The sequence below is a fragment of the Lepidochelys kempii genome, chromosome 4 (assembly GCF_965140285.1).
Source record: "Lepidochelys kempii isolate rLepKem1 chromosome 4, rLepKem1.hap1, whole genome shotgun sequence".
Taxonomy (NCBI): domain Eukaryota; kingdom Metazoa; phylum Chordata; order Testudines; family Cheloniidae; genus Lepidochelys; species Lepidochelys kempii.
In genome coordinates this window covers 141,964,664-141,976,011 of record NC_136383.1, presented here as the reverse complement: position 1 = coordinate 141,976,011, position 11,348 = coordinate 141,964,664, and the positions used below count along the sequence as shown (strand labels likewise).

Below are 11,348 nucleotides of genomic sequence, written 5' to 3'. Positions count from 1 at the left end.
CCCCCGGGCGCTGGGTGGGGGGGCTGGGGCGGGGAGCGCCGGGTTCCCCCCCCCCGGGCGCTGGGGGGGGGCTGGGGCGGGGGGCGCCGGGTTCCCCCCCCGGGCGCTGGGTGGGGGGGCTGGGGCGGGGGGCGCCGGGTTCCCCCCCCGGGCGCTGGGGGGTCCGGGGCGGGGGGCGCTGGGGGGGGGGCTGGGGGCGCCTTCGCAGACACCCGGCAGGGGGGCGGGGCGCGCGGCAGGGGAGGGTCCCACGGCCCCCGCGCTGTTACCCCCCCGGCCCGCCAGGGGGCGCCCGGCCTGCCGCGGGCGGAGAGCGGGGACTACAGCTCCCGGCCTGCACCGCGCCAGCCGCTCCGTGCCCCGCCCCCGGCTCGCGGGCGGCCTGGCCGCGCAGGGCACGGCGGGAGCTGTAGTTCTCGCCGTTGCCGTGGGGACAGGCCCCGCCCCAACCCGGAAGTGGGTGGGAGGCGGTTCTAAGATGGCGTCTCCTCCTCAGGGGGGCCCGATGGCGATCGCCATGCGGCTGCGGAACCAGCTCCAGGCCGTCTACAAGATGGACCCGCTCCGCAACGAGGTGAGGCGCCGCGGCTCCCCCAGCAGCGGCCGCGCCTCGGGGCGGACAGAGCAAGGCGCATGCGCGGGCGGAAGAGGGGCTCCCGCGCCTGAGTGGGCGACGGACAGGGCCGCGCATGCGCACCAGTGACGGTGCGCACGTGCCCTGAAGGCGGTGTCTGGCGGGGCGAGGGCTGCCCGTGCGCATGCGCAGCCGTGAGCCGGCGTGTCCACGCCATGGGGACGGAGTCCGCTCCAGGGGGCGGGGCCTAGGGCCAGGCCCCGCCCGCAGCCGGGCTGGGGCAGAGTTAAGGTGATGTCGCCTGGGGGAGGCACAGGCGAGTGTAGGGGCGGGGAGTAGCCCAGTCATGGAACCTTCTCCAGTCCCTGCCCCCCACAGTCCACAGGGGCCCCCTCCTGCCCGGCTGGGGCACCCACGTATTGCTGGGGCAGCCTGGTGGGTGCCCTGCGCAGGGTCCCCCGGGGCTTTGTGCCTAACGGGCTCCCGGGCACCACCCCAGCACGTGGGTCAGGAGGAGCCAGGGGTCCAGAGCTGCGCTGCTGATCTGGGGGTGGGGGTAGGCCTCGCTTGTCCCTCTCTCAGCCCCAGAAGTGGAGATTCAAGGGCCGCTGGATTGGACCCCCAAGACGGTGGCCGCACAAGCAGAGATGTGGGGGGAGGGGACTCCAGGGCCGGGCTAGCGGGGGCTGCGGGTCGGGAGTGAGGGGCACCGGCAGGGCTGGGGGGGAAGCCCAGGGCCAGGCTCGCGGGGGCTGCGGGTCGGGAGTGAGGGGCACCGGCAGGGCTGGGGGGGAGCCCAGGGCCGGGCTAGCGGGGGCTGCGGGTCGGGAGTGAGGGGCACCGGCAGGGCTGTGGGGGGAGCCCAGGGCCGGGCTAGCGGGGGCTGCGGGTCGGGAGCGAGGGGCACCGGCAGGGCTGTGGGGGGAGCCCAGGGCCGGGCTAGCGGGGGCTGCGGGTCGGGAGTGAGGGGCACCGGCAGGGCTGGGGGGGAGCCCAGGGCTGGGCTAGCAGGGGCTGCGGGTCGGGAGTGAGGGGCACCGGCAGGACTGGGGGGAGCCCAGGGCCGGGCTAGCAGGGGCTGCGGGTCGGGAGCGAGGGGCACCGGCAGGGCTGGGGGGGAGCCCAGGGCTGGGCTGTAGGGGCTGCGGGTCGGGAGCGAGGGGCACCGGCAGGGCTGGGGGGGAGCCCAGGGCCGGGAGTGAGGGGCACTGGCAGAGCTGTGGGGGGGGGAAAGGGCTGGGCTAGCAGGGGCTGCGGGTCGGGAGCGAGGGGCACCGGCAGGGCTGGGGGTGAGCCCAGGGCTGGGGTAGCAGAGGGCTGCGGGTCGGGAGTGAGGGGCACCGGCAGGGCTGGGGGGCAGGGCTGGGCTAGCAGGGGCTGCGGGTCGGGAGTGAGGGGCACCGGCAGGGCTGGGGGGGAGCCCAGGGCTGGGCTACCAGGGGCTGCGGGTCGGGAGTGAGGGGCACCGGCAGGGCTGGGGGGGAGCCCAGGGCTGGGGTAGCAGGAGCTGCGGGTCGGGAGCGAGGGGCACCGGCAGGGCTGGGGGGGAGCCCAGGGCTGGGCTAGCAGGGGCTGCGGGTCGGGAGCGAGGGGCACCGGCAGGACTGGGGGGAGCCCAGGGTCGGGCTAGCAGGGGCTGCGGGTCGGGAGCGAGGGGCACCGGCAGGACTGGGGGGAGCCCAGGGTCGGGCTAGCGGGGGCTGCGGGTCGGGAGTGAGGGGCACCGGCAGGACTGGGGGGAGCCCAGGGCTGGGCTAGCGGGGGCTGCGGGTCGGGAGTGAGGGGCACCGGCAGGGCTGGGGGGGGAGCCCAGGGCTGGGCTAGCGGGGGCTGCGGGTCGGGAGCGAGGGGCACCGGCAGGACTGGGGGGAGCCCAGGGTCGGGCTAGCGGGGGCTGCGGGTCGGGAGTGAGGGGCACCGGCAGGACTGGGGGGAGCCCAGGGCTGGGAGTGAGGGACCCTGGTGACATGTGCCCCGTCTGGCAGGAGGAGGTGAAGGTGAAGATGAAGGAGCTGAACGAGCACATCGTTTGCTGCCTCTGCGCTGGGTACTTCATCGACGCCACCACCATCACCGAGTGTCTGCACACGTGTGAGTGCAGGGGCCAGGCTGGCTGGGGGCACCAGGGGACAGCCCCTCCCCCCGGGGCTGGTTCACGGCACCCGTCTGTGGGGCAGGGCTCCCAGTGGCCGCGCTGCTGGATCTGGCCCGGCCTGGCCCTGCCGTCGCTGGCCCAGGGGCTGCATTCTGGAGCCCTCTGGCCCCGAGTCTGCCGCAGACTTGGGCAAGAGGGGCCGGGCTGCTCCCTCTGCTGGGCCGGCGTCTCTCCCGGAGAGTTAGGAGCCCCCTGTGTATGTGAAGGAGCCGGCCGGGCCAGGGGTGGGGGGCGGGGCAGCGGGAGCTGGCTGAGGGGTGCTGTGTGGGGGGAGCGGGTTGGGGGTACGGGGTGGGGTGGTCAGAGCCAGCCTCCACCTCTCCCCCACCCCTGCGCTTTCAGGGGTTGCCGGCTCCAGCGAGCCTGGCCAGCAGGTGGCAGCATCGCACCGCCCTGGGTGGGCTGGAGATGCCCCTGGGGGAGGGGGATCAGCTGGGTGCCCAGCGCCCAGGGCCTGCAGGAGGGTCAGCCCGCACCACACGGGCCCCAGCCGGGGCAGGGGCAGGGGCAGGGGATGCTGGCTGAAGCCGGCTGCGGGGCTAGATGGGCCCGGGGTGGGGAGCCGGGCAGGGGCAGGGGCTGCTGCCCACGGCGTCCCGGGCTGTGCCAGGCTGGGTCCCCGGCCCTGACGCCCGGCCCTCGCCGCAGTCTGCAAGAGCTGCATCGTCAAGTACCTGCAGACCAGCAAGTACTGCCCCATGTGCAACACCAAGATCCACGAGACCCAGCCGCTGCTCAACCTCAAGCTGGACCGCGTCATGCAGGACGTGCTCTACAAACTGGTGCCCGGCCTGCAGGAAAGTGAGTGGGGGGGGCTCTGCTGTGGGGGGCAGGGATGAGGCCGGGGGGCTCTGCTGTGATGGGGGGGCTGTGAGCCCCAGGGGCTGGGGTGGGGGGGCTCTGCTGTCCGTGCCCCACCTGCAGCCCCTGTGTAGGGAGCCATCAGCACAAAGGGCCGGGCCTGCCGCTGGCAGATGCCCAGTCGATGGCTCCACACCGCAGCCCTGGTGCTTCTCAGTCCCCTGCCCGGCCAGGGCTACTTGGGCAGGGCAAGGCTGCCTTCACCCCAGAGCACACAGCCTGGGCCAGGCCCTACTCGGGGGAGGCCAGGGGCCCTGTGTGTGTGGGGTGGGGCGGGGTGGGGGAGGCCGGGGGCCCTCCCTAGTGCGGGAAGCTGGCCGAGCGCTGCCCCCTCTCACTGCAGGCGAGGAGAAGCGGATCCGGGAATTCTACCAGTCGCGCGGCCTCGACCGAGTGACCCAGCCCAGCAGCGAGGGTGCGATACTCACAGTGCGCTGTGCCTAGCCTGGGGGGGCTCTGAGCCCCGTGCTGGGGGTGGGGGGACAGTGGGGTGGCAGGGGGAGGAGGGCTTCATGGAGCTGGGGGAGAACAGGGCGATGGGGAGGGAGGGAGGAGCTGCGGGGGGTGGGACGGGGTGGCAGGGGAGGGGGCTCTGTGGAGCTGGGGGGGCAGGACGGAGGGATGGGGTAGCAGGGGGAGGGGGCTCCGCAGAGCTCGGGGAGCACAGGGGGATGTGGAGGAAGGGTCTCTACGGAGCTGGGGGGGTGGGATGGGGCAGCAGGGGGAGGGGGCTCTGGGGCTGGGGCAGTGGGGGCAGGCTGTAGCTGCCTCTCCCTGGGGCATCCATCCTGCCCCACTCACTGCTGTCTGCTGGGCTGCTCTCGTGCCCTGTGGGCCCTGTTCGCTGGCTGCGGGGGGCTGGGCCCATCGCTGTCCCCGTCTCACTGCCGTGCGTCCCCCGCAGATCCCGTGGTCGACACGATGGGTTTGCCCTACAGCAGCTTCGACCACTCCCGTGCTCACTACTACCGCTTCGACGAGCACGTCTCCCTGTGCCTGGAGCGGCAGAGGTCAGTGGGGCGGTGCCCGTGGCAGGGGCTCAGCAGATGGGGTCACTGAACCCTGCCCAGGACTGGGGGTGACGACGTGCCTCTCGATGCTGATCCACAGTTCCCTGCTCTCCAGCCCTGGGCTTCCCTCCCAGTGCCCCCAGCTCTGCCCGGATCCCTCCGTGCCTGCTCTGAAACCCACGCACACCACAGCCATGCAGCCAGCGCTGGGGTGGGACTCGCCTGTTTAATAGCCCCCAGCTGCCCGCGGGAGTCCTGGCTCCATGGAGGCTGTGCTGGGGCCTTAGGGAGACCGAGGGGGATTCCGGAGTGAGACTTTGCCCAGAGCGCCAGGGTTAATGCGACCTCTGGGGAGGGGCCGGAGGACGGAGGTACTGGGCCTGGGGTCGGGCTCCGGGTTTACATGGGGTTCGGGAGGCGGAACGGCCAGCAGTCCAGCACCCCATAGCACGCAGTGGGGGAGAGGGGAGAGCGCCCCCTGCTGGGTATGAGCTCTGTCCATCCCAAAGCCCCAGCCTCGGGACTGGCTGCAAAGGCAGCTCTGGTCTGCCCGGCCCATGGACCCCTCCCTGGTGAAGTTGGCAGGTGGCCCTAAGGTCGGGGCAGGGGGGAGCGGTGAGGGCAGGTCTGTCACAGAGCAAGCTGGTCGCGTGGCAGGCTGGGCACAAGCACCAGGGTGAAAGGGACAAAGGCCGCAGGCCGTCCGTACCGGCGGGGCTCGTGGTGGGTGGGTGGCTGACTGCCACGCTGTGGCCAGAAGGCGAATGCCGTCCTGAGCTGTGTAAACGGGGGATGTCGAGCAGGAGCCGAGGGGTGATTTTCTGGGGTGGCTGCTGCTGGGATCCTGTGTCTGGCTCTGGTGCCCACAGGTCAAGAGGGACGTTGAGAACTTGGAGGGGGTGGAGAAGAGCCGTGGGAGCGATGGAAGGGTTAGAAACCTGCCCTGGAGTGAGAGACGCAGGGAGCCTGGTCGAGTTAAAGAGAAGGGTCAGGGTGGCTGGGTCCCCGTCTGTCGGCACCTACGCGTGGAGCAGAAATGTGGCGGTCCAGGGCCCTTCGGCCTGGCAGAGGACAGGCTAACACGTGCTGGGGGCTGGAAGCTGAGGCTAGCCACGTTCAGACGGGACGTGAAGCCCACATGCTGGCCGGGAGGGGAGTGACCCACGAGCCGTTTCCGCAGGGAGGGTCAGGGCTGGTGTGTCTCTAAGATGCGGCTCCTGTTCGAGCAGGAGCAGTGCAGGGTGGTCTGGCCTGTGTTCCCCGGGGCCGACGAGGGGAGCGCAGGGTCCCATCTGGCCGGGGGGTGTCTGCGGCTAGGGGCTCTGGGGTGTGGGGTGGAAGCGATGAGGCTGGGTTTAGGAGCTCCCAGGGGGAGGTGCTGTGAAGAGGGCCAGGCAGTGCCCATGTTGCACCCGCCCTGTGGGCACTAGGTGTTTGCCCCTGGCAGGGTTTGCCCCTGGCCAGGCCAGCACGCCCAGCTCTCATGGGCCGTCCCCTCTGGTCTCTCCCCAGCTCCAGCAAAGAGAAGAACAAGACTGGTCTGCAGGTAAGGCCAGGCAGGGGGTGGCTCCCCGCGTGCGCAGACATGGTGCCGTCTGCTGGCAGCCGGGGGCACCACGAGCCTGCCTGGCTCCCACGGGGGCGCTGGGGCCAGCACGCTGGGGGCCGGGGGCCAGTGTTTCCTGCCTTCTCTCAGCCGTCTGGGAGCAGGCCGGTGAGGACACTGGCTCCTCTCAGCCAGGTCCTCGTCCCCCAGCTGGCCAGGGCCTGGCTCTCCCCCCAGCTGTCCGGCTCCCTTGCGGGGGTTGGACTGGGAGCTTGACCTGCCAGCGCTGTGCGAGGCCCCCACAGCCCCGGGATCCTGTCTTGCTATCTCGGGGGGCTGGAGGCAGTGGCCAGGCCCCTTGCCAGGGGTGGGGGGAGGGCAGCCTGGGTAGCTCCTTCCACTGATGCTTCCTGTGTCCCCCATCGGACCCACACCCCTGGGCTGGGCATCGGCGTGTCCCAATTCCTGCTGGGTCCATGCCAGGGATGCCCCCTGCCCCTGGCCCAAAGGGGGCTGTGCCAGCCCAGAGCCCTGCCCAGGAAACACTGCACCAGGGTAGGGACGGGGGGGTGGCCTGGGGGGGAGCGAGGTGCAGCGCTGGGGGTGGGAGGTGGTCAGGGGGAGCCCTGGGGGGTCTGTGTGGAGTAGCCAGGGCATGGAGGGGCGGGCTGGCGGTGTGTGCAGGGGGGGCTGGCCGGGGGATGCGTGCTGGGGGAGTGGGGGCCAGGGGCTGGCTGGGGGAGGTGCAGGGGGGCTGGCCTGGGGAGCGGGGGGGGGCCGTGGGTGGCCGGGGGGTGCGTGCTGGGAGTCGCCGGGGGGTGCGTGCTGGGGGGGCAGGGGCTGGCCGGGGGAGGTGCACTCTGGGGGGGGGGCTGGTCAGGGGGTGCGTGCTGGGGGAGCGGGGGGGGGCAGGGGCTGGCCGGGGGAGGTGCACTCTGGGGGTGGGGGGCTGGCCGGGGGATGCGTGCTGGGGCGGCAGGGGCTGGCCGGGGGAGGTGCACTCTGGGGGGGCAGGGGCTGGCCGGGGGAGGTGCACTCTGGGGGGGCGGCTGGCCAGGGGGTGCGTGCTGGGGGAGCGGGGGGGGCCGTGGCTGGCCGGGGGATGCGTGCTGGGGGAGCGGGGGGGCCGTGGCTGGCCGGGGGAGGTGCACTCTGGGGGGGGTGGGGCTGGCCGGGGGATGCGTGCTGGGGGGGCAGGGGCTGGCCGGGGGAGGTGCACTCTGGGGGGGCAGGGGCTGGCCGGGGGAGGTGCACTCTGGGGGGGCGGCTGGCCAGGGGGTGCGTGCTGGGGGAGCGGGGGGGGCCGTGGCTGGCCGGGGGAGGTGCACTCTGGGGGGGGTGGGGCTGGCCGGGGGATGCGTGTTGGGGGGTCAGGGGCTGGCCGGGGGAGGTGCACTCTGGGGGGGCGGCTGGCCAGGGGGTGCGTGCTGGGGGAGCGGGGGGGGCCGTGGCTGGCCGGGGGATGCGTGCTGGGGGAGCGGGGGGGGCCGTGGCTGGCCGGGGGAGGTGCACTCTGGGGGGGGGGGGGGCTGGCCGGGGGATGCGTGCTGGGGGGGCAGGGGCTGGCCGGGGGAGGTGCACTCTGGGGGGGCAGGGGCTGGCCGGGGGAGGTGCACTCTGGGGGGGCGGCTGGCCAGGGGGTGCGTGCTGGCGGAGCGGGGGGGGCCGTGGCTGGCCGGGGGATGCGTGCTGGCGGAGCGGGGGGGGCCGTGGCTGGCTGGGGGATGCGTGCTGGGGGAGCGGGGGGGGCCGTGGCTGGCCGGGGGAGGTGCACTCTGGGGGGGGGGTGCCCCTCCGGCACCCTGCCCTCACCCCGCTCTCCCTTGCAGCAGAAGTACGTGCGCTGCTCGGTGCGGGCCCAGGTGCGTCACCTGCGGAGGGTCCTGTGCCACCGCCTGGGGCTGGGGCTGCAGCACGTGAGTGAGCCGGGGGGGCCGGGGCCGGCGCTGCCAGCCCAGGCTGGGCCACTCGCAGGAGGCTGGCAGGCCGGGCACCGGGGGCGGGTCTCAGGCCGGGCACCGGGGGGCTGGGTGGGGGGGGGGGTTGCAGGTGCGGTTGGAGGGGCTGGGGGCGGGTCTCAGGCTGGGCACCGGGGGGCTGGGTGGGGGGGGGTTGCAGGTGCGGTTGGAGGGGCTGGGGGCGGGTCTCAGGCCGGGCACCGGGGGGCTGGGTGGGGGGTTGCAGGTGCGGTTGGAGGGGCTGGGGGCGGGTCTCAGGCCGGGCACCGGGGGGCTGGGTGGGGGGTTGCAGGTGCGGTTGGAGGGGCTGGGGGCGGGTCTCAGGCCGGGCACCGGGGGGCTGGGTGGGGGGTTGCAGGTGCGGTTGGAGGGGCTGGGGACGGGTCTCAGGCCGGGCACTGGGGGGCTGGGGGCGGGGGGGTTGCAGGTGCGGTTGGAGGGGCCGGGGGGCGGGTCTCAGGCCGGGCACTGGGGTGCTGGGTGGGGGGTTGCAGGTGCGGTTGGAGGGGCCGGGGGCGGGTCTCAGGCCGGGCACCGGGGGGCTGGGTGGGGGGTTGCAGGTGCGGTTGGAGGGGCTGGGGGCGGGTCTCAGGCCGGGCACCGGGGGGCTGGGTGGGGGGTTGCAGGTGCGGTTGGAGGGGCTGGGGGCGGGTCTCAGGCTGGGCACCGGGGGGCCGGGGGTGGGTCTCAGGCCGGGCACCGGGGGGCTGGGTGGGGGGTTGCAGGTGCGGTTGGAGGGGCTGGGGGCGGGTCTCAGGCCGGGCACCGGGGTGCTGGGTGGGGGGTTGCAGGTGCGGTTGGAGGGGCTGGGGGCGGGTCTCAGGCCGGGCACCGGGGTGCTGGGTGGGGGGTTGCAGGTGCGGTTGGAGGGGCCGGGGGCGGGTCTCAGGCTGGGCACCGGGGGCAGTGCCCATCCACCTGGTGATGCAGCGTCTCCGTGGCAGGTGCAGATCCTTTACGGCAGCGAGGTGCTCCCGGATCACATGACCATGAAGCAGCTGTGGCTATCCCGCTGGTTCGGCAAGGTGGGTGCGGGGCCGCGGGCCCTGGCCTGGGCAGGGGGCGTCGGGCCGGGGTACCTGTCGCGCGAGCGCAGCCCGGCAGCCGCACTGGGCACGTTGGGGGGCAGGGCCCTCGCTCTCCCCGGCACGCAGCCGGCCCCAGCCCTGGCCTGGTGCTGCCCGCCAGAGTCCGGCCCGTTGTTTCTCCTGCCGAGTGCCGGGGAGGCTGGGCGCTTCTCCCTCGCTTGAGCTCGCAGGGGGTGCACTGGTGGGGTCTGGCTGCGCTGGGGGGGTGGCAGGGGGGTGCGCTGGGGGGGCCAGGAGCGGTGGTCCCGCTGGCCGTCCTGCTCTTCTCACGGCCACTCTCTTGCCTTGCAGCCTGCGCCCCTGCTCCTGCATTACAGCGTGAAGGAGAAGAGGAGGTAGGGGGCTGGGCCGAGGGCGCTGCCCTGCCCAGAGACCCCCGAACCCTGCAGCCCCCCCTAACTTAAACCCTCCTGCCCCAGCCCGAGTCTATTTTTTGAATAAAACAGTTGAAAATCCCTGGCCGGCCGGCACGCGTGGCACCGGGGGAGAGGGGGGCAGGGGAGCCGTGCTGGGCAAGCGCCAGGCAGCGCCCATGGGAGGGAACAAACACACACCCCCCTGCCCGCGGCAGTACCCAGCCCTCCCACGCGCCGGCCCCGGCCCCCCTTCCCACACAGCCGTTCCTGCGCCATGCAGGGGGCCCCGGGTGCCGCGGCCCCACGGTGCCCCCCGTTCCCTTGTAGCGAGGGAGGGAGCCGCGTGGAGACGTTTACCCAGCGCCAGTTGCTCTGTTGCGCTCAATAGATTAATCACCATCACAGCCGCCTCGGGCGTCTCGTCCCCCTGCCAACCCCGCCCCCCGGAGTGATGGGGAAATAATGGGCCTGGGGCCGTGGGGCTGCCCCTCTGCAGCGCAGATAATGAGCCATGATAAAGTCATGGGCCCTGGGATTCCTGGGGGGGGTCTTCCCCCGGCTGGCTTCACCACACTCGGCCAATTCGCCACTCTTGTGGGCACGGTACTGCAGGCAGCTGGGCAGAACGTGGCAGGTCCGGGGCTGCTGGGGGTCGGGGCACTGCCTGCAGGGGGGCGCCCCCTGAATTCCTCTGGCCCCAGGAGGCCTCGGCAGACCTGGCAGTGAGCACAGGGGAGAATGGGCTGTGCCCAGGCTGCTGGGTTAGGGAAAGGCGGAGGGGCACCCTTGCCCATGGGGGCACTGGGGGAGGTGCTGGGCCCTGCTCCCCACGGCAGGTCACGGGCCGGCCCCTGCACCGAGTGGCTTGTTGAGCTGCGGCTGGACCGGCTGGCCAGCAGCAAACACGAGCCAGGCAGCTGGTGTCTCCTATTCCTGGAGACCCAACAGGTGCCCCTGAGCCTGGCCCTGGCCCAGTGCCCAGCCCGCGCCGCCCAGTCCTGAAAAGCAGACCTGGCAGGGAACGCAGCTGGCTTGGCAGCCCTGGGTGCACGGCGGGATGGGGGGCAGAGAGCGTGGCCAGGAGTGGGGGGCTGAGCAGAGAGCGCAGCCCTGAGGGGGGGCAGGAGGCGCAGCCCCAGGCAGGCAGGGAGCATGGCCCCATCTCCCCCTGACGGTGACTGTCCCGGCCCCGTCCCGGCCCCGTCCCGGCCGTGTTGGTGCTGCCCGGGGCAGCGGAGCCCTGGGCTGGGCGATTCCTGGGCAGGCCCCAGGAACCCAAGGTTTCTTGAGATGTCCTGGGGCCTCAGCTTCCCCGCCTGGAGCGGCCGCATGGCAGGGGCGCTCCGTCATGGCGCTCACTGCCTCTTCTCGGGGGGCTACCGATGCCCCCTTGTCCTCCAGGCTGGGGCTTGCCCTGGGGCTACTGCTCCTTGGGGCTGGCTGTCTTGGGCCCTGCCTCTGGCCCGGGGCCGGCTCCCGGGCTGTTTATCCCTCACGTGGCCCGTGGCCCACAGCACCTGGTCCCAGAACTGAGACAGGGCGCTGGGTCCTGTCCCCCCCCCGCCCCCCCAGCTCAGTCACAGGCCAGCCTCCCGCGGGCGTGGGGCAGGCCCACAGCTGCAGCAGGCCCTGGCCAGGGCCCCTGACGGCTGCACGGGATCCCGGCCGCTCAGCCTTGGACTTGTCCTAAAGGAGCTTCCTCCACCCAGTAGTAGGAACCCCCCTTTCGTGCTGTGGCCCTGCACTCCCCCCCCCCCCCCCCCAAGACACAGGAACCAGTCGGGCGCCCACGTCCCAGGG

At 73.5% G+C, this 11,348-nt stretch overlaps 1 protein-coding gene across 5 annotated transcripts; it reads left to right on the top strand.

Annotated features, from left to right (window-relative positions):
- Positions 1–437: 437 nt before the first annotated feature.
- On the top strand, positions 438–9,648 carry PCGF1 (polycomb group ring finger 1). Of its 5 annotated transcripts, none has more exons than XM_073343152.2 (9): positions 438–574; positions 2,560–2,665; positions 3,378–3,530; positions 3,934–4,005; positions 4,495–4,600; positions 6,113–6,146; positions 7,976–8,062; positions 9,055–9,129; positions 9,484–9,648. In XM_073343152.2, the coding sequence occupies exons 1-9, from the start codon at positions 479–481 to the stop codon at positions 9,529–9,531; spliced, it is 777 nt and encodes a 258-aa protein (XP_073199253.1). In that variant the 5' UTR covers positions 438–478; the 3' UTR covers positions 9,532–9,648. The 5 variants fall into 5 exon arrangements, with proteins under 5 accessions (XP_073199253.1, XP_073199251.1, XP_073199249.1 ...); XM_073343151.2 differs by having other exon boundaries at positions 439–574; positions 9,049–9,129; XM_073343150.2 differs by lacking the exons at positions 7,976–8,062; positions 9,055–9,129; positions 9,484–9,648 and having other exon boundaries at positions 2,563–2,665; positions 6,113–6,720.
- The last annotated feature ends 1,700 nt before the right edge of the window (positions 9,649–11,348 follow it).

What these genes read in the sequence shown, in the direction of transcription:
- PCGF1 (XM_073343148.2), top strand. Translation starts at nt 479, where the DNA reads ATGGCGTCTCCTCCTCAGGGGGGCCCGATGGCGATCGCCATGCGGCTG. An exon ending in TGGACCCGCTCCGCAACGAG is followed by an intron (nt 575 to 2,559) that starts GTGAGGCGCCGC and finishes CCCGTCTGGCAG; the next exon opens with GAGGAGGTGAAGGTGAAGAT. An exon ending in CTGTGCCTGGAGCGGCAGAG is followed by an intron (nt 4,601 to 6,112) that starts GTCAGTGGGGCG and finishes GTCTCTCCCCAG; the next exon opens with CTCCAGCAAAGAGAAGAACA.